Source organism: Antechinus flavipes, chromosome 1 (assembly GCF_016432865.1).
Source record: "Antechinus flavipes isolate AdamAnt ecotype Samford, QLD, Australia chromosome 1, AdamAnt_v2, whole genome shotgun sequence".
NCBI classification, from domain to species: domain Eukaryota; kingdom Metazoa; phylum Chordata; class Mammalia; order Dasyuromorphia; family Dasyuridae; genus Antechinus; species Antechinus flavipes.
Window position 1 is genome coordinate 79,907,939 of NC_067398.1, and position 22,072 is coordinate 79,930,010.

The following is a 22,072-nucleotide window of genomic DNA, read 5'->3' on the forward strand; positions in this document are numbered from 1 at the left end:
TACAAAAGGCCAAAATATTCTTTATTGCTCTCTCGGAATCCAGTCTTTTGCGTGTTTGTCTGATTAGGACTGAATTGGACTATGGTAGAATAGATCAGGCACAATATAGTCAGTGTGGACACCATCAATCAGCCCGGATCCATTGTCATGGACAAACCAGCAGAAGACCTTGGTGCCTTGTCCAGAGTCCTTCCTATAATCTTTCTGTGAACCCCTGAAAAGAAAAAATGATTCACTGTAAAATTGGTCAAGATTGTGAGATATCAGGTTCATATAGGAGATCCTGGATCTGTCCAGGATAGGGATTTGGGGGATCCTGTGCTGGAGATCTGATTCCAGTGTAGAATAACAGAAGCATGAGTCCCTTGATATTCATCTTGGGGCTTGGACTTCTCCATGGATCAATCATACTTCTATGGTCTCTCTTACTGAAAGGGCCCCCAAAGAGACCCCTAAACTATGAAAACTATGATCTAGGGATTTCATAGGAAATTCTGTGTGGCCCAAGGGAACTCCTCAGAAATTCACAAGATCTATAGAAAAATTAGGTTTTTAGGAGAACCTATTTACCTGGTGACTGTCAGCTTATGGTTTTTCACAATCATGGTGGCATCTGGCTTCTTGGGGTCAGATCCTGGCCGAACATCAAAAACTTCAAAGTCAAAAGGGTGAAAGAATTGTCCTAGAAAGAGAAAGATCACACTATCAACACTTATTCTCCTATGTCACTTCCCTAAAATGTCTATTTTGACATGATTGGTTAAATGTTAATCTAGGAGGCAAGAGAATTCTATATTCATGGCTCTACCAGATTTGCTGTATGATTCTGGGTATGTGACTTCACTTTTCTGAGCTTCTTATTCCCTCATTTTTAAAATGGAGAATAATATTTTCCCCTACTTAGCTCTCCAGGATGTTGTGAAGATCAATGAAATATGATTGTGAAAGTGCTTTGGAAACTATTGTGCTATGTAAATAGTAAGCAATATCATCATTGTCATTATTATTTAGGGGTTTTTGAACCAAATAATATTCTTCCAAAAATAGTGTTATAATAATGACAATACTTTAAGGTTCTGTGATTTTAGCAACGTGGCTGCTCCTTCCACAGATGACAGTTGCAATCCCTTTCAAGATCTTAGTAGATATAGCTTTCATGAGTTACTGTGACTAAAAACAAGTCACCATCTGGTGGTTAACCAGCTCTTCCACATTCAGAAAGGATGAACAAACAAGCACAGTTCAACATCAGTATTCAAAGTCTCTTTCACTCAGTAGAACTTTTCATAACTTGTGATCCATTAGCATAGTCTTTGAGAGCCCATCATGATGAATCTCTAGAGAAAGGCTTTTGTGTAATCATTATTATCACTACTTGCAAATACAGGGAGTTATAACAGGAGACTGTGTCAAACTCACAGTACTTGGATCCCCCTAAAGCAGGAGTTCTTAAACTGAGATTTCTGAGCTTTAAATATATATACATATATTTATACATATACTGTGTTATTATGTATATTATATATTATATTATACATATTGTATATTCAAAAATATATTGCATATCAATATATAAATACTAATATTTATATGTAAATAGGTTCTAATACACAAAATATATTTGCATATAAATATAATAAATTTGATGACCATATTTCAATATAATTGGTTTCTTTTATAATCCTATATATTTTATTTTATGTATTTAAAAACATCGTTCTGAAAATGAGACATACACTTCACCAGATTGCCCCAAAATGTTAAGGTCTTTGGCTCTAAAATACGCTTAGACTCATACCCAGCAGTCCATGTGTCTTTGTTGACATCCGGTGACTATCAACTGTATATAGCCCAAGGAAGTCCTGGTGAATTGGGTGTTTCTTCCATACTTGGTGTAAGACGATCACAAAGGTGACTCCATCTCCAATTGAGACCACCATGTTTTTCTTTCGGTTGATGGTCACTGACAAACTGAAAAACAAAAAGTTTTTGCCGTGTGTTGGAGAGATTGTTCCCAGACATTGTGTGAAGTCCAATTCAAGGGAAGCAACATCTCTGAATTAAAGATAGAACCTGAATACAAATAGAATTCCTGGAAATCTTCTGAGATCAATTGTATTATACATTGGGGGAGGGTGGGTACAAGACAATTTGATCTCTTTCTCTGACTCCATCAAATCAAGGTTACTTTCCCTTTCTAAGCTTCATGATAAATACCAAAGGGGGATAATGGTCTCTGCCCTGCCCATCTCATTGGGTTGTAGTGAACACCAGCTAGGATTCTAGCTGTGAAAATGAAGTGTCGTAAGTGTAGCAAATTATCATTGGTTATTGTTATTGCTGTTGTTGTGGTTATTCTTTTCCTATTTACAGCTTCATCTATTACTTTTGTCAGAATCAGAAAAGTTCCTATGGACCACTCCTTCAAATTTGTCTCTGATGCAGCCATTTAAGGGTGAGAGGAATGGTCTCATTCCCTGACCCCCAACTCCTCCTAATAACTCCTAAAGAGTCTACTCTCCAGGGATTTATCGGAATCCTATTTTCTCTTGTACTGCTTCTCAGAATGAAATTTGAGATTATTTCCTAACGGTAACTTTGTAGATTTTGCCTCTCTGATCTCAGTTTTACTAATCTGTAAGATGGGGAGGCTCTATTGGATGGAAGCTCTAAGGTTCTGTGATCCACGGCTTTGTTGTTTTTCTTTAGGGATCATTCAGGGTTTCTGGAAGGGCAGACTGAGTCATTTGGAAAATCTAATTACCCATTTTGTGTGATAGTGACTGTGTCCATCCATGTAAAGCTGCTTTTCCTGCCTCCACTCCACAGGGTAATCTTCTGGGGTGTTACTTCCACCTGCAAATCCATCTGAAGGGCAACAATTCCAAGCTTCCCAAAATAGGACTTCCTCTTGTTTGGTTCTGAACTGGCTTTCTTTTCTCCAATGATCTCCCCATTAACTGTGATACCTGGGCAGCAGTGGAGTGAGAAATATTAGTGAGTGATTCGAGGTTCTCAGCCTCCGATCCCTCCCTGAATTCTGAGTTATCAACTTTTCTCCAGCAGCAGCAGACTCACCACGATTCTGCCCAAATTAACGTCCAGTATTGGCTTTGTATACAGTGGCTTGCATGCTGTCTCCTCCATGAGACTGTGAGCTCTTCAAGAGCTTTTGTCTCTTTTACATCCCCAGGGCTTAGTATAGGAACTGACACGAAGTAAGTGCTGAATAAATGTTTATTGACTGATCCTTCTAACCCAGGCCCCAGACTGACCCATGGAAGGAGCACTGGGTCCCAAGTCAGAGGACTATCTCTTCCATCTTGTCTCTGACATATGGGACCCCAAGTATGTCATATAAGATGAACCTATATAAAGCACTTTGTAAAGCCCTACTGAGCGCTAGCTATTATTAATATTAATTATAGGTACGTCTTTTAAGCACGGTGGGGCTCAGCTTCCTCCACTTTGAAGGAAGGTGCTTGGTCTACCTGTTATCTGAGGTCCCTGTTAGGACAGAAGCCCGTGGAGTCTCCCTGTCCTTCCTAAGGCTCCTACCAGAAGCATGCTGGGGGCCAATCTATCCCCAGCCTTTCTCCACCTCAGCTCCCACCTGTGTCTGGATCCCGAATGAGGTTCAGCACCACCCCAGGCTGTGCATCAATGTTGAAACAGAGAGCGTCGTCCTTCTCGGGCACTTCGATGATAAAGTGTGGGTCTCCATCCACTGCCGGCACATGGTAGATAGGAAATGGGTTAACCAGTGATTCTCAAACTTTTCTTCTCAGTATCTTTATACTGTTAACAATTATTGAGGATCTGCCCAAAAAGTTTTTGTTTATATTTTTAATAGTAATTATTTATAATTATTATATTATAAATAGTATAATAGTAAATTATATTATTTTAATAGTAATTCACCATATTAGAAATAAAAATTAACTTTGAATTTGTAGACTCTCTGAAAGGATTTCAGAGAACCCCTGAGATTCTCTGGACCATACTTTGAGAACTACTGGGTTAGACACTTGGGAGGGACAGGGCGTGAAGTGCTTGACCAGTGTTATATCATGGTCATGACAAGCATGAGAGGTATGCACTAGTGGTATTATTGTGCCCATTTTCCAGATAGAGAAGCTGAGACTCTGAGAGGTTAATTGATTGAGTTAGTCAAGAAGTATCAGAGGCAAGATTTGGATCTGGCTCTTCCCTGATTCCTAGCAATCTCTGTTGTACCACTCAGCCCCTCAAAGGCCCTGACACGGGTTTATGGATCTGACTTTGCCCCAAGATAGTACTAAAGGTTATGAAGAGGGTGAAAGTCCTAAGCTACTTAACTGGAAGACTCTAGGCAAGTTTACTTCAATTTCTTCATCTATAAAATGAGATAATAATAGCTCACCTCTCCCAGCATGGTTCTAAGGGTCAAATAAAAATAATTGTAGAGTGCTTTAGCACTGTGCCTGATACACAGTAGGCAATATATAAATGCTATTATTATCCTTATTCACTTAGAGTTGAGAGTGGGAGAATATATTGTATCTTATCTTTGTTTTTAACCTAAAATCCATTACCTGAATCTTTCCTCCTGGCTTTTCTCTGTCCCCCCTCCCTTCCTTTCTTTTCCCCATCTCTCTCTTCCTTCACATAGGATTTCTTTGTAACTCTTCCTTTAGTTTAATCTGACTACCTCATTTCCATATATATAATTTTTATTTTTTCTCTTTTTAAATAATAATAACTTTTATTTTTAAAGTATATACAAAGATGGTTTTCAACATTCACCTTTACAAAACCTTAAATTCCAAATTTTTCTCCTTTCCTCACTCCTATTCCTCTCCCCTATACAGCAAGCAATACAATCTATCTATCTATATATATATATATTTTTTTTTTAAATGGATGCCTAATACATGAGTGACACTATGCTTCCTAATAAACCAAAGAAAGGATAAAATCCAGCCAGTTGTCATCCTGAGGAAGCTATTGATCTAATGAAGGGTGGCTCACAGTTTAATACTTCCCCCAAAGCTCTGCTAGCTCTGCTAAGAGAGAGGTACAAAGTCCTATGAAAGGAGTGGGGTTCAGCTAATCTTTTCTCACCAAGTATCTCTTCTTCCTCTGCAACCAAAATTTTCTCCCTTTAATTTCCCTCAATCCACTTCTACCCTCAAATCATCTTCCCTTCCCCCAAGACTTCTCCAACCTTATCCCCTTCCCCAAGGTCCCTTTCACTAGCTCCCTCTGCGTGTGCTCTTTGGTCCCCAGGCCTCTGATGCTGGCCCAGAGGGAGGAAGGGATTTTCTGAAGGAACTTTTGCTGCTGCTACTAGGATCCAAACGCTCAGAGAAGACTTGAGACTCACCATAGTAGTAGGGATTGGATGGAGGCTGATAATTAAGTTGGGTTGCATCTGAAAAGACATAGGAATAAACAGCAGTATTACATGAGGAAGGCTTGGTCCTCAATCAGAGTGTTGATATTAATGCCCAGATTTGGATGCTTCAGAAAAGAAAATATCTTTTTTGTGGTCTTTGAAAGAGGAATATCTTTTGATAGTTCACATGCCTTCTCACCCAAACACCTTCAGCCTTTGGTCACTAACTCTTTTAGAAAAATCATTTCTTTAATCCTAGCCCTTACCCTGGCAGAATAAAATACTCACAGACATGGGAGATTTGATCATCCTTCACTGTAAAGGAAAGATACAGCAGTTTTTTAGTCTTACTCCAAGGCTCATGGCCCACTCTTGGGTCTACCTTCCAGGACTCTCTATAAGATCCCTTCAGACTTTGGACTTGGGCTAGGCCATTGGAGCAAAAACATCTCCAGTAAAGGTAAGACCTTAAAAAAGAGAGCGATCATATTGAATAGTAAAATGAGCTCTGACTTTGTTGTTGAGACCATTGTCATATCCTAGCTGTGATATTTACTAGTGAGCAATGACGGGCAAATTCCATAATGTCTTTAGGCCTCAGCTTTCTCACCTATAAAATGAAAGGATTGAACCAGATGATCTCCAATTATGGGACATTTCTGCTTACACTCTTTTCTTCCTGCCTTTGGGCAGAGGGAAAAGCTGATAGCTCATGATAAAGATGGTTTATATTTCTCTTTCTTTCTTTCCTTTTTTCCCCCTGAAGTGACTGAGATTAAGTGACTTGCCCAGGGTCACACAGCTAGGAGGTATTAAGTGAGACCAGATTTGAACTCAGGTCCTCCTGACTTCAGGGCTGGTGCTCTATCCACTAGCTGCCTCTGATGGTTCATATTTCTATAGCCCTAAATTTACAAGACCATCCTATGAGGCAGGTAGTACTAGTATCCTCTTCTTTATTTTAAAGATGAGGGAGCTGAGAATCAGAGATTAAGAACTTGTCCAAAGTCAGACTGTGTAACTGGCAGACTCTAGTTTTGAATCCAAGCCTTCTGCCTCCAAATATTTCTCCAGGAGGAATAGCTTCATTTCACCACACTGTCTCCCTATTATTTGGGAAGGAGTCCACCCTCTTTCTCCCATTTCCAAATCAATAGTTTCCAACTTGGGTTTTCTCCCATAACATAGCTATTCTAATGTAACTGGTCTACAGCCTCCCTGAGTGTCCTGAGCATGAGGACCTAAGGCCATACCATCTGAGGCACCTAAGAGATAAACTTTGTGAAACAGTGGGAAGGGGGTTGGGAATCCCTTTATGACACTATTGATAAGGGAGGAATTGGGAGAAAGACTAGTAGCTCCAAAGAGGCCATGAATATCAGGCTGTTAGTGCATAAAATTATTATGTTGGTTGGGGGGAGAGATTTGCCAAAGTTCTTTCACATTCATTACCTCACTGGATCATGGCAACCATATAGGTCAACATTGTAGGTCATTTTACAAATGGGGAGACTAAGGCCAAAAGAGGGGAAGTTACTCATACTCACATAGTAAGTTAATGACAATTTTAAGACTAGATCCCCTCACTTACTGTGCTCTTTCCATCACATACAGAGGTGAGTAATATGAATGATACCATAGCTCGGTCTTTTGATATTTAATTTAACTTTTGACAATGCCAGGGGATCTAGAGCTATTGAGTGTGGGTCCAGAAACCAAAAGGCATAGGAGCTTAAGGAAATCTGGATATTACTTGGGAGAAGTTTTTCTATTTCTTTGCCATTTCCACCGTTTCTCCATGATCCCCTTAACAAGCCCCAGGCAAAAGCAGATATCAAGACTTACCTTCTGTTTTCCAGGCAATCAAGTGATGGGGGAAAAGAAAAGAAGTCAAAAGTGGTTAGTTGTACAGAAACTGAAGGCAGTTACTGCCTTATTTTTTTTTTTTTTTTGCCAAATTTTGAATTAACAAAGACATGGTTCATTCATGCTGAAAATGGATAAATTCAGACTGGATATAGTTTAGAACCAAAGCTTTAACTAGTGGAACTGTGCTTAAAAGTCACCTTGTCTAATACCTATCTTTTATAGAGGGTGGAACCTGAGGCTCATAGCAGCCAAGTGATCTGCCCAAAGTCCCAAATTAATGACACCATAGGGAGTTGAACCCAGGTCTTCTTATTTCCAGACCAGTAGTAACCTTTTGTACTATATTCCACTGTCTCTCGACTGTGTTCTAGACTGTCTCCAAAGTCTTTAGATTGTAGATATTCTCAGTTTATCTGAACCTTAGTCCTACCCAAGCCAGCTTCCTGGTGCCTTTGGTCTGGGCTCCTTGCAAAGCATGGTGTCTGGCCCCCTACCTTCACCAGGCTTGTCTGCGATAGACTGTGTTTCTTCATTGTCTTCAGGCTTGGTGACCACCATGGATGTCAGTGGTGTCACAAAGTGGTACTTTAGGGACAGATCCAGAGCTTGGGCTGTCAGGTTCTCCTTTTCCTCCCCCTCAGCATTCTTCCTGTGAGGGAATGGACAAAGGGGTAAACTTCCTGGACAGGTGCAACCAAAACTCCTTCCCTACGCCAATGTTAATGTAATAGTACTCTGATTTTCCCTTCCCTAGAAGCTTTATTTGTGGAAATCCTGTTAATGCATAAAACTGAACTTTCTGAAGCCACATATGGCATGGGAGCCTCATGACCACTCAGGGATGGATGGTTCCCTAGCAACAGTGCTGGGCTCTGAGATAACTGGAGGTTGGCATAGAGACAATGATCTTCAAGTAGCTGGCCATAGAGGTCTATTTATGGATCTCAGCTCAGTTCAACATTCGCTCCTAAAAGTAAGTCTCCTAAAACTGAGCCAAAAAAGGTAAGCCATTGCAGATCTGGGCATTGGGTTCAGTCCCTACCAGGTGAGTTCAGTACTTGAGGGATGGGGTGAGAGCAAGAAGAGAAGCATCCTCCACTTTTATAGTGACTTATTTGAATGGTGCAGGTCCAGTGGGAAGAAGTTTGTCTATCTATTCTTCTAGAGTTAACCCAAATAACAAGGTATATGAGTCTGGAAGGAACTGTGTAAAAGAGAGAAATTTTACCCGAAAATCAGTGTAACCCTGCTAACTACCTCATGATCAGTTCTCTCGTAAGGAGAGCTGATGGGCTATAATAAATACTTTCTGGGGGTTTTTTCTGTATTTTTTGTGAGTACTTTTAAATCTTCCATATTTCTTTAAGGCAGAATAAAAATTGTCTTCTGTTTATATGCATATCTAACTAAATGTGCTTATATAGGAGCTAGGAACCCCTACTAACTCCCTTTGTATAAACGTAGACACAAGGTGAATTTGGAGATTATTTCAGAATAAATGAGTCAGAGACCAGAGGTCATAGAGCCTAAGGAAGGCTCTAAAAATCAGACCTCATCCAAATGAACTCAAGAGTCTTAAGAGACCCTGAGTCAGGGTCTTCACGATTGCCTCAGTGTGCTAGTTAGAAGAGAGGTATAAATAGGGTTACCGCTTTTCCAGGAGCTGTTCAATTGTGAGGTAGGCCCAGAGTCTCTCAATGTAGTCCCCAAAGATGTATTCTTGCTCCTTAAGGGCTTCCTCCATCTCCTTCAGGTCTACTTCTTCTGTGAATGTCAGGTCATTTAAAGCCTTGGAAGAGAGGAAAAAGAATGGGTCAACATCCTGGTCTTGGCAGAAATGGGGGAGGGAGTGTTATATTCAGCAGAAAATCAAGGCCCAAGGCAGTGGACCTAATTCTTGTCTCAGGTCACCCCCCTGATTAGATGGGACCCATTAATATGTTTATGCAGACAGAGTGCTTCATACAGAGAGGTGATTGCCAATGTACTTCATACAGAGAGGTGATTGCCATTGGGTTCCCAAATTTCCAGAGGAGGAAGCTAAGGGAGACGGGACCGTAAGTGAGTGAATTTCCTAACAATAAGTTCTGTGTCATTCCCAAGAAAACATCTTGAGCACCTAATCCCAAGCTGGCAAGCTGCAAAGGTCGGATGCCACAATAAGACAGCCTCCCTTCTGATGAGGAGCCCAGTTCCAGACTCCCAATCCAGAGAGTGACTCACACCATGTCCCTTAACATCAGCCACGAAGCTGTTGGTCTCCAAGTCCACCACTTTCCCAGCCACCACAATCTCAGAGCCGTCATAGAAATGCTGGTAGTTGTTCTGGGTGACGTCACTGATGGCATTCTGTGGGTACTGCAGGTCGACATCGATGAGCAGGGGGTTGGCCACTTCGTCATAGAAACCCTGAGAAACATAAGAGTCAGGACATAGTCACCCCTGACACCCAGGGGCAGTCCCACTGAGTGACTCAGGGTATCAGCAATAGAACATTAAAGTTTATGTAGCTTTTAATCACTCCAAAAAGGAGAGAAACTGTGGCCTTGTAATTGAGAAATAGCAAAAGCAACCTTGCTGAGAATTTATGGATATTGTCATGATGAGAACAACTCTCTCAAGTAGCCCAGCAGGCTCGAGCTCCCTGCTGCACCCCAATAAGGGACTCCCAATAATTCGGAAACTTGGCCTTGGAAATTATATTCATTAGAAATGTTAGGAAAAGGTAGGATTATTGAAGGCTTGTAAATTCAAATCATAAGATCTTTGAAATGGAAGTTTAAAATCATAGAATCTTTAGTTTAGAAATTAGGATGTGAAATTTTAGACTTGTAAATTAGAATTATAGATCTTAGAAATGAAAGGATGAACCATGGAATCTTAGATTTATAAATGGGAATGAAAGGATCTGGAGGTAGCAGAGTCTTGGAGTCTTGTAGGGTAAGGAGATGTGACAGATTTATTATTAATTTTTTGTAGTGAATTCTCAGTGTAAAAACTCCCACCATTGATATAGAAATTAAATGGAATTTATAGTTGCCAGGCACTGAGAATTTTAATGGCTTACCATTAATCACACAGCTGTTGCATCAGAGAAAAGCCATAAAGCTAGCTCATGTGGACTCCAGAATAGTTTTCTGACCATTATGCTATTCTGTCTCTTACAGAATACTATAATGGTACATTAGAATCATCAGATCGTGCAAGCCAGATACATAGAATTTTAGACTTTCAGGTTCGAATCAAAAAATTCTAAAAGTAGGAATAAGAAGCATAGAAGGACTGGTTCTTGGGCTCAAGGTGCTGAGGGGCAGATGGATTTTTTCTTACTGACATTGGGATTGGACTTGTACCTGCATTTGTAAATTTGCATCAGAATCTTCATAGATTCTTCGGGCCACCCCGTGATTCTCCAATGCCATCTTTTCCAGGAAGTTATAATTGACATCATGACCAAAACCAAGATTATATAAGGGAAACTTGCCTCCAATGGCATTCTTCACATTTTGCTGGATTTTATCAACTCTACTTTCTCCTGCAGGAGGGATTGTAAATGAGTCAGGGCTAGATTCAGAGGTGGTCACAAGAGGGTGAATTAAGAATTGAAGAAAGGGAAATGGAAAGCAATTTAGGAAATCCTTTTTTTAGCTTGGCGAGATAAACAATGTTTAGCAGAGGATCTGATTCATTCTCTGGACAATTAAATTCCTCCACCCAGAGAGCCTCTAGAATAGAAGATGAGTGAGATGTAAACTTCTGGCTTTGTGGGATTGAGGATGCAAAAGAGATAGAAAGATTTTGTTTTTTGACTCACTTAAGGTGCTACTCTCAGACACTGAATTGTAAGTTGCAGTTCCACAACAACTGTGTAACTTCCTCCTACCAGAACAGGGGTCTCTTTGTCAGGAGCCCTGCCATTTTCCCATAATGATCCTTCACCCCTCCCACCTTTTCTGCTGTTCAGCCACCTACCAGTATTGGCTTCCCCATCGGTCAGCATGATGATTATAGAGGTACTTCTGTCAAGGAGGATTCCCATCTCTCGAGCTCTGTTCACCATCTCAATGCCCTTGAGAAGGCCATCATTGATGTTGGTTACTATGACAGACAGACAATAGACAAAGCTCCATTGGAAGAGAACTTCTTGGTCTTCACCTTTGCGATGGATAGAGCACCTGAGGAGATGTAGGATCTAGTCCCAAATCCCCTACTAAGTTATACAGCTGTGAGCCTCCTTTCAGAGGAAGCTTACACTCTCTGCCCTCCTTTTCCTCATTTGCAAAATAGGAATAATAATATTTGTGCCTAAGTCATTTGAGCTTCTATGAGACTCCCAAGTAACAATGGATGTGTAAGTGTCTTGAAAAATGTAAAAACCTTCTATGAGTGTGAGACACTCTGATGGGAATTACTTTACCCTAAGGGAGGCTGCCATGGAAGTCTTCCACTGATACCTTATAAGCTATGGAAGTAAGCTACCTGTGGTGGGTAGGCAGGTGCTACCTTTTTGGAAAGATTTTAAGAATAGATCTTATCCTAAAGTGCATGTCTGTAACCCAAGCATCAGTCTAGTTAAATTCAGATTATAACATCACCAGGCTGGCCACTGAGTGGTGGATTCTTTTGGTCATAACAGCTCTTAATGGCCATTGATAAAGTTATTGATCTACCTTGGTAGATGTGCCTATACCTACAAAATCCCAGATGCTTTTTGTTTGGCTTGGTTGTTTATATTTGCAATAAGGTTTCTTTTTCTTTTAAAAAGAGAGAAAAAAATGCCTATTAATTGAAAAATAAATAAATAACTTTTATAGCAGAGGAAAAAATTTGAATTTGGTGAAGATTTGAGATTTTAAGATTGAAAAATTCAGATTTGAAAATTATAGCAGAGGAAAAGATTTGAGTTTCTTCAAAGCTCTAAGATGCAATCATTCATTCATTTATCTGTCCATTTCTAGAGATACACTACCACCAAGGTCTTCTTGTAAAAGCTGATTTCATAGGTTTCAACTAAAAGCTTCATAGGGTGAGCATTGATGACTACTCAACCTTCAGAAGTCGAAAACAAGGAGCAGATTATAATCTCTTTGAAGATATGAAATAGTGTAACATAAAAGTTTGTAAATTTTAAAGTGCTATATAAACGTTATTAATCTTACTTAGAAATACATTATTATTATTGTTCGGAAAAATAGGATCACCTAGGAGGCTATGTGGAAAGAACCATGAGAATTCATGCAAGCATGGCCCATTCAGGACAAAGGCACACCTGGCTGACCAACAGAGAGGACCACCTGTTTCTAGGAAGCTTCAGGACAAACAGTGGGTGATCAGTCAGTGGGTGGCTGCAAATCTACCTGATTTGGGGGAAAGGATAGTTGTAAGAGGAGAGAGAAAACTGGGATCCAACAAGAGACTAAAATCAGCCTCCTGTTTAGAAGGCCAGGGGACAGAGATTCTCAGACATATTCCTTTTGGAATATGTCCCTGGAAAGCTGTGTTCTGGGCAGTGAAGATAGGATAAATCATAGTAATTAGAATTCTAGACTTGGAAATAACTCACATTTATATAGTACTTTCAATTTCACAATTATTTTTCTTCACAAAAACCTTAAAAGGTGGGTCAAGCAAATGTATTCCCATTTCATAGATTCACAGATTAGATCACAAAGGTATGGAGAGCACACATGGCTTGTCATGCGGGATTTAAATCCAGTCCTAGTGGCCCACTATACCACCCTGCCTTTTAGAGATGATTTAAATATTCCCCTAATTTTATGGAGGAGGCTGAAGCCCAGAGAGAGAAAAATTCTTAATCAAAGTCCCATAATGAATGAATTGTAGAAGTAGGACTGGGGGAACATGGGAATGATGTCTAATCTCAGCAGAATATATAAACTCCTCTGGAGTAGAGATTGTTTCATTTATTGTATATTTATCTCCAATGCTTAGCATGGTGACTGAAACATAGTAGGTTTTGTTTAATTGTTTGATATGTGTCTGGGCCTTGAAATGAACCATCTAGATTTCTTTCCTGATTTCTTTTGTGACCAAGCGCATCTATAAGGGAGACATTAGGGAGTGGAGGAACAGAAAAGAACTTTATTAAAGAGAAGCTAAGTAGAGAAGATTAAACCCATGTCCTTGACCTGAACCACCTTAGCCAAAGAAGGCCTTAAAAACATCTTTGAGCCCTGCTTTATCATCTCAGAATGCTGGCAAAGGCCATGGACTCTCCAGCCTTGGGACACTCTTGGGCTCCCAGTTTGGTGACAGCTGGTAGCATCTATAAAAATCAGGGTTTATAACCAAGAACCCAGTTGGAAGTCATCCCAAGACAGGTTTATTTACCAATTTCCTGACTACTAATGGGTGATCCAAATAACGTCAATGCCTCCTACCCCTAGACTCCAGTGGGGTATTTTGGTTCAAGGGAAATAGGCCTGAATTGCAGAATCAGGAAATCAGGCTTTGCCACTAATTCATTGCCTGATTTTGCAAGAGTGCCTCTCTCTGGGCTTCAACTTCAACTTTGAAATGAGAGAACTAAACTAGTCCAAGGATTCTTAACCAGTTTTGTGGATGTCAACAGATCCTTTGACAATCTGGTAAAACGTTTCTCTCCTCAGAGTAGCATTTTTAAGTGCATCAAATAAATGCATAGAATTGCAAATAAAATCATCAGAATTCTGCAGAATTGCAGAAATGCATCAGAAAATATTGAAATATAATTTTCAAAGTGTTGTTTTAAGACATAATTCACAAATTCCAGTTAAGAATCCCTGGATGAGAAGATCTCCAAAGTCCATCCAGTTCTGTCATCTTGTACTATTGTATCATATCATCTCATTCTTTTCTCCATAGCTGGCTCTCTCTCTCTACACATGACCCAAGAAGATACGTGGCTCCAGAAGGGAACTAGAAGACATTTGATAAGGGACATCTACTGAATTAATGGTATTATCCAAAAGTTGGGTCACTGTCCTGCTTGGCTAAGAGAATTTGAGCCTAAGAAGTTTCCTCTTAAAGATTCACTCATAGGTTGCTTTCCCAGAACCCCCGACTTAGCCAGGAATACTTTAGGCAGTAAGACTTAGCACAGAGATGATTGTGATTGTTAAGTCAAACCCCACCCTGATCTGGAGGACAGACGACCAGATAACAAGGGGGTTTTTGAGGATGGAATGGGGTACATGAAGCCCAACTGGGCTGACGATTCCTTACATCCGGTGGTCTGCATGTTTTCTACAAAGTTTCTTGCTTCCTTGAGGTTCTCAGGAGTAGCTTGGACCATATTTTCTTTCCAAACGGTCACATCTGAACTAAACAGGATAAAATTCAGGAAGTCATCTTCTTTTACATCACTCAAGATATGGAGAAGTGCATCCTTTGTCTGTAAGAGAGAGGGCAGGTTTGTTGTTTTCATTTAAAGACACAAGGGCAAGGAACTACTAGATTGATACAAAGGATGGCACTCTTTTTTTTTTTTAAGTATCAAGACCAGTATGACTTAGTGGATAAACTTTTTTTGTGTGAAACAATTGGAGTTGACTTTCCCAGGGTCACACAGCCAGGAAGTGTTAAATGTCTGAGGCTTGATTTGAACTCGGGTCCTCCTGATTTCAGGGCTGGTGCTCTATCCACTGCATCATCTAGCGGCCTCAGACAGACTTTTGACTTGGAGTCAGAATAACCTATATTTGAAGTTTAATTCAGACATTTCCTAAACTAAGTGACTCTGGGAAAGGCATTCAACCTTCTGGAGACTGTTTTCTCATCTATATAATGAGGATAATAGTACCTATCTCAAAGATTTATGAGAATCAAATGAACTTGAGTTTGTGTATTATTTTGCAAAGTTTAAGTTACTATTTGTATCAGTTACTACTAGGAATTAAGTATAAAGAGGAAGATCAAAGAAAATATTAAGGGGGAGAGGGTAATAGCAGTGCACACAAAAAACATTCTGTATTTTCTTTTTAAAAGAATTTTGGGAGGGCAGCTAGGTGGTTCAGTGGATAGAGCACCAGCTCTGAAGTCAGGAGGAGCTGAGTTCACATCTGATCTCACACACTTAACACTTCCTAGCTGTGTGACTCTGGGCAAGTCACTTAATCCCAATTGCCTTAGGAGGGAAAAAAGAATTTTTGGAAAAGAAAGGATAGTACAAAAAACAAGTAACGAGTTAAAATCTAAGATAAGTGAAGAAATCATAAGAGAACTAGCTGCCTTTAATAATTTTAGTCACTAGTTCAGAGAAACTACAGAAAAGAATTGGGAGGGGTGTTGGCTGAATTTTTGTTGGTGTTTGAAAAATAATCATGGAAAAGAAAGGAAGGGAAGGGAAGGGAAAGGAAGAAAAAAGTAGAAGAAATGAAAAGGAGATTAAGAGATGGTTTGTGAGTAATTTGAAAAGGAAGAGATGATTGGTAAGAATAAACACAAGTCCATCAAGAAATTCCATGAGAGAATGACCTAATTTTCTTATAAGGTCAATAGATTAGTAGATAAAGGGAATATTGTAGACCTTATATACCTGGAATTAAGAACTCATTGAATTATTTGACCCTAAAAGTAAAGACTAAGGGATCAATGTCAAGAGAAAGATTTTTATAAAAGAGTGTCCAAGATGTCTGTCCCTGGTCCTCTACTGATCAACATTTTTATCAATTATTTGGATGAAAGCATAAATGACATGTTTATCAAATGTGCAAAAAACACAAGGTTGAGAGAGAACTCTAAGTGAAACTTAGCTTTTAAAGAGATCTTGGTTGGCCTTAATAATAATCATTTTGAAAAAGAAAAATTTAGAAAGGATAGATGTAAAATTGTAGATTTGGAGCTGAAAGGGACAGCAGAGACCGTCTGGCCCAATCTCCTCATTTTACATATAAGCTAAATGAGTCCGAAGATAAATTTGAAAGCAGGTCTTTCTGATTCCAAGTGCAGCACTCACTATATACCACTTTATTCTGCTTGGTTCCTGAAGAGCAAAACCAGGAATAATGGCGCCTTAAGAAGTAGTGAGTCATTGGGAGCCTCCGTGTGATCAAGGGGATTCATGTTCATATGTGCATTGTCCTAGATAATTTGTTTCTCTCTGAAGAAGGGAGAAGGTATGTCTTGTTGCTTCCCAATTTAGCAGAGCAGGTGATAATGTCTGCCTGGTCAAGGATGTCTCAGGTTCATCGTGAAGGCATGGATGTCCCTAATAGTACCCTCAGCCAGATTCCTTCCAGCAACACAATAAATGACAGATTTTTCACACTTGTGTCACTTTCTCCTTTCCTTGGTGTTTTCTACAGAATAATCATATACCTGGGCCAACTTCCGACCAGACATGGATCCACTGATATCTATGACAAAGACCACATTCTTTGGCACAATGGGAAGGTTTTGGGGAGCAAAGAAGTGCACAAAATATCCATTGACAATCTGAAAAAAAACAATTGGTTGTCAAATATTACTGTTTTTAACTCTACAAAATTTTTGAACTCAATCCCCATCTCATTATTCTACACTTATTACCTGTCACCTGATTATTGCAACAATCTGCTAATTAGTTTCTTTACTCAAGTGTCTCCCCTCTCCAAACCCATCCTCTGCATTATTGTCAAAGTTATTTCCTAAGAAGCAGACTTGACCATGACCTTCCCCTACTCTATAAATCCCAGGATTCCCTATGACCTCTAAGAATAAATTCTTTTCTTTGGCATTTAAAGCCCTTTCTATGTTTACTATAAATAACTTCTCTCACTCCATGGTTTAGTCAAACTGTCCTTCTAATTGTTCCTCACTAAGTTGCATCCGTCTCCTATCTCTAAATCTTCATGCTGAATGACTCCTTTTCCGGGAGTGTACTTCTTCCATACCTCTACTTATTGGATTTCCTCCAGGTCTCAAATCAAGAGCTACTTTTTATATGAAAACTTTCCTGACTTCTTTAAATGCTAGTAGTATCTTCACCTCTACCTGCCTTCTCCAAACTCTCATATTTATTTTTTATATATTCACCTATGTGCATGTTATCTTTTCCTATTTAATGTAAGCTCCTAGAAGAAGGGACTATTTCTAATCTTGTTTTTATGTCCCTGGAGATGAGTATAGTGTCTGGCAAATTAGTAGGCATTTAATAAATGCTTGCTGATGAACTGATTGGCTATTTCTTCCCTTTTGGGGAAGGAGTTCAGTGTAAACAGTTTGTCTTAGGCAAATTAATGGACGATGCTGGTACCTGGATGCCTTCATCGTGAATAAAGAAAGCTGTGATTGGGTGATAGAAAGAGTAGACAGACTCACAACCCAACATTATGCCTTCCTCTATAGTGATCACTTCGTCATGATTCCACCAGAGGGCCCAGAACCACACTCAAGTCTCCATCTAACAAGTGATTCTTCAAAAGGTATGATTTACCTGCACATTCCCAGGTTGTTCTCTGTTTACATCATATGTTATTATGAAGTCCCCATTCAAGAGAGAAGTGGAGCAAGTTGGACATGAGCGTTGCTGATCAAAACTTGGCTTGAAGGACACATGACCCTGAAGAAGAGGGAGGAAGATTGATTAAGTGATGTCAAAGTTGGAAGGATAACAGTCTTGGCATTTGGGACTTTGTTCCAGTGAATCATAGTGAAAGATGGGGATGTAGGGGTGAAAGTTCCAGAGAGCTCCACTTTGGCTCAATATAAGGAATATCCTAACACTGAGATCTGTCCAATAATAACCACCTTGGAAGAAGAAGAGTAAAGAATGACAACTTTCTGAGGAAATCATTGAGTAGATTCCTACATCAGGTAAGGATTGAAATATATTTCTTGAACTATTTTCCAACTCTGAGATTCTAGGATCCCAAAATTCTTATCAATGGATGAGAAGCATCAAGGTCTAAGGGAAAAAGAAAAAAACAACCCTTGATCCAGCAGTTGGGAGATGAGTTTGGGGGCTATTTCCTTCATCCACTCTTTGTGTTATCTTGGGAAGGTTACTTGAGATCTTCTGCTTTCATCTTTCCTTTTGCAGATCATTCCTATGATTTATGCTATGAATAAATTTCTGGATCCCCAGCCCCCAAACTGGAATTCTCTGTATCCTCATGGTAACATGGAGACAGTGATAGATGGACATATCATCCACTCTTTAGGCACTTAATGGTTTACAATACCTTTTTCCCTGAGAAGGACTTTGTGAGGACATTCATTAGGTCATTGGTGATAAAGGAAACATCAGCGTCCAGTTCTTTGATCCCTTGGGGCTCATAAATGTCTGCCACAATCTACAATACCAGGAAAGGAGAGGGGGAAGGTAAAAAAAATAAGGTCAAATTAGTGTGGTTCTGGGAACAATGAGAAGGACTTGGTATCTCCAAAAGACCTACTCCACAGATTCACATCTGCCTGAAATTCTGAGCTTAGAATTTTATGCACTTAATAAATGTGGGGATATGTTTAGAAGAATTGCACATGTTTAACTTATTTGGATTACTTGCTACCTAGGGGACAGGGAAAGTGGGAAGGAGGGAGAAAAATTTGGAATACACAATTTTGCAAGGGTGAGTATTGAAAACTATCTTTGCATGTATTTTGAAAAATAAAAAGCTATAATTTTTTCACATTACTTACTTGATTATCTTCCAAAAAAGAACTGAAATATGGCTTTTGGTTTAATTTATATACTTTTTTCAATTTTATATTGTAGTACTGAAGATTTTGTACTTTTTAACAGGTTTATTCATCTACTACATGTAATTTTGTTTTTTATGCTTTATAATCTTTAAATAACAATTATTATTGTGGCGACATTGGTTCTTCTCTCAGCCTCCTATCTCTCCTCCCCTTTACTTCTGACCTATATGTTCTGGTCTCAGATTTACCTCTGATGCTCACCTGTTCCCCTTGGCTATTGATTAGGACCTTAGCTTCTCTGTCCTTGACATTGGATTGTACCTTTCTGGGCCAGCCAAGTCCCTTTCCCAATGTCTGCCAGCAGAAATGCCCCTGTCCCTGGTCCTCCTGTAGCCTCTGGACATCAGCTCTGTCCCATCCTGCCCCTGCTTTCCTCTGAAGCTACATCTCCTCGCCAGGCACTTGCCTCAAAGTGATTGATCAGTTGCTTGGGCTGAACCTTGATGTACATCTCATATTTTCCTTTGTGCCGCTTTAACAGCTCCTCATAGGTCAGCTCAAAAGTGACTTTGCTGCCAGCAGCCACATTCACAGAGACAGTGAATTTCTCCAGTTTTCTTCCTGAGGCTCTGGGTAAAGACAAGACAGAGACAAAACATGTACGTGCCGGTACTGAAAGGCACGTACACATCCCTCTCATCCTTGCCCCAATCAGCAGGAACTGGTTTGTTTAACCTGAAGAAAAGCAGAGTTACTGAGGAGAGGACTACTGGCCCCTCGTCGCTAAAGGACTATATACTGTGGGGGAAATTCCTGATTGGTCCCAGAGAGTTGAAAACTAGGCAGGCAGATTTTGGGTCAAAGTGAGAAAGAGCCAGCTAATGATTAGAGCTGCTCAATGATAGAATGGAATGGACAGCATGGAAATTGATGAGCTTCCTAGCACTGGAAGCTTTCAGATAAGAATAGCATTGGATTTAGAACTCAGTAACCTGAGTTCAAATCCTGACTCTAGGGAGCAGCTAGATGGGACAGTAAATAGAGCACCAGTCCTAAAATGAGAATAGATCCAAACACTAGGTGTGTGACTCTGGGCAAGTCACTTAATCCTAATTAAAAACAACCATATGTAATACATATACCACAATAAACTAATTGAATCAGCAATATGTTTTTAAAATCATTTTTAAAACTAAAAGAACTTTTTAAAGCTATGGAATGGTGGAACATTTGTGTCAAAGTAGTAAAAGAAATCAAAAAATAAAATTGGCATGATTATTTAAAGATCAGATTTTATACAATAAAAACAATATCTTTAAAAGAAAAGAAATATATAGCAAAGAAAGTATAGCAAATCCTGATTCTAGCTGTAATTCATTTGCAATCCTGAAAAAAATCATTTTTTCTGGGCCTCAGTTTCCTCCTTTGTAAAATGAAAGAGATGGACTAAAATTCTAAAATTCATTTCAAATATAAATTTTGATCCTATGGTGTTAAACAGAGATTAGTTGATCTTTTGTTGGGAAAAAAGAAAGAAAGACACACACACACACACACACACACACACACACGGGTGGGGGGGAGGGAGAGAAGGAGAGAACAAAAGAAACAAAGGAAGGAAGGAATGAAGAAAGAAAGAAACTTCAATCTGCATTCTGAATCCAATAGTGGAATCATTTTTAAAATGAAAATATTTAGGAAAACTGGACAGCTATATAGCAAAACAAAGCAAAAACAAATTATATTTAATACATATATCATAACAAACAACTTTTCAGCAAAGTATTTTAAAATCATTTTTAGGAGTAAAAGAAAATAATTTTTTAAGCTATGAAGTGGTGGAGCATTTGTGTCAAACAAGTAGAAGAAATTATGGAAAATAAAATGAATAAGATTATTCAAACATAAGATTCTACACAATAAAAATAAAATCTTTAAAAGGGAAGAAATGCATTAGTAAATATATTTTCAGGAAATAAATCAGATGCTGACATCCAGAATCTATGTAGAACTGATGAACATAAGATTAAGAATACACATTATCCAATAGCAATAGGCAATGAACATGAGTTTTTGATTTTTAAGAAGGAAATACAAACTCCTTATAACCATATGAAAAGACGCTCAAATTCACTAATAATTATGAAAATTCCTTACTAGAATGACAAAAATAACAAAAAGGATACTCCATAGTGAAGAGATAGGAAAAAATGCATTGTTTATGGGACTGCAAACTTACATAAACATTTTGGACAGTAGCATAACAAAGATATTAAGAACTATAAAAAGGGTCATTTTTTTGGCCCAGCAGGATTCTATTGCTAGCTAGATCCTCAAAGGATAATAAAGAGAGCAAACAAAAGTATCTAAAATATATCTGCCCCATCTGTAATGGTAAAAATTTGCAAATAACTTGCATGTCCACCAATCAGAATACAGTTAACCAAATGAAAGGGGAACATAAAGTTCGCCATATGTTTCTGTTGGTAGATGGCATTGTCTTGACTGCATCAAGCCCCAGAATGTTTCAGAGCCAGCCCATAATCATTCAAAAGTATTTGATCTAAACATCTACAAAGGAAAAACCAAGTAAGTGAAGAATGGTTGGTCCAGACTAGGATATAGTGCTGAATGGACAATTTATCAAGCTGGTATATAAGTGTATATTATCTTGGACTAACACTGCAAATGAGTAATGTGTTGGGCCCAGAATTGAACAGAAGAGGAACACAGAATTGCTTTTGAGAAACTGCACAATATTTTTAAAAATCCCAAGCTTCTTTCTGAAATGAAAACCTATCTTTTAAACAATATTGTTTGGTGGATGCTATAAATCATGGAATTCCCCAAACTCCAAAACATAAAAATTTCAGGTCACCCATAGGGCAATGAAGAACCTTATGGTAGAAGTGAGCAGATTGCGACACAGTACCAAATGACAAATTACAGAAAAAAAAAGTACTCAGAGAGCTGTGTATATTATATGACTGCAAAGGTAGTTAAATCATGTAGGAAATGTGAGGGATAATAACCAATGGACAAGATTTGTATTCTGTATTCAAGCAATGAAAAGAGATCTATTGGCATCCCCCCGCATGTTGGGGATTTGTGAGGACAGACAAGAAGAACCCATGAGAAGAACTGCTCTAGGGAGGGTGGGGGGAAGTACCAATATCTATGAAAGTCCAGATCCATCAAAATGGA

At 39.1% G+C, this 22,072-nt stretch overlaps 1 protein-coding gene across 1 annotated transcript in view; it reads right to left on the reverse strand.

Moving 5' to 3' along the window:
* The window catches only part of ITIH3 (inter-alpha-trypsin inhibitor heavy chain 3), a 29,090-nt gene continuing 7,018 nt past the window's right edge, over positions 1-22,072 (reverse strand). Inside the window, exons 5-22 of the mRNA XM_051984929.1 lie at positions 19,335-19,497; positions 18,409-18,519; positions 17,661-17,786; positions 16,565-16,681; positions 14,471-14,639; positions 11,219-11,344; positions 10,600-10,781; positions 9,470-9,655; positions 8,896-9,035; positions 7,741-7,895; positions 7,223-7,225; positions 5,666-5,692; positions 5,366-5,413; positions 3,614-3,727; positions 2,765-2,969; positions 1,799-1,971; positions 571-682; positions 1-214 (exon numbers count right to left, since the gene is read on the reverse strand). Of these exons, the coding sequence (XP_051840889.1) occupies positions 64-214; positions 571-682; positions 1,799-1,971; positions 2,765-2,969; positions 3,614-3,727; positions 5,366-5,413; positions 5,666-5,692; positions 7,223-7,225; positions 7,741-7,895; positions 8,896-9,035; positions 9,470-9,655; positions 10,600-10,781; positions 11,219-11,344; positions 14,471-14,639; positions 16,565-16,681; positions 17,661-17,786; positions 18,409-18,519; positions 19,335-19,497 (2,308 nt within the window). The 3' untranslated portion in view covers positions 1-63. The remainder of the gene's footprint in view (positions 215-570; positions 683-1,798; positions 1,972-2,764; positions 2,970-3,613; positions 3,728-5,365; positions 5,414-5,665; positions 5,693-7,222; positions 7,226-7,740; positions 7,896-8,895; positions 9,036-9,469; positions 9,656-10,599; positions 10,782-11,218; positions 11,345-14,470; positions 14,640-16,564; positions 16,682-17,660; positions 17,787-18,408; positions 18,520-19,334; positions 19,498-22,072) is intronic.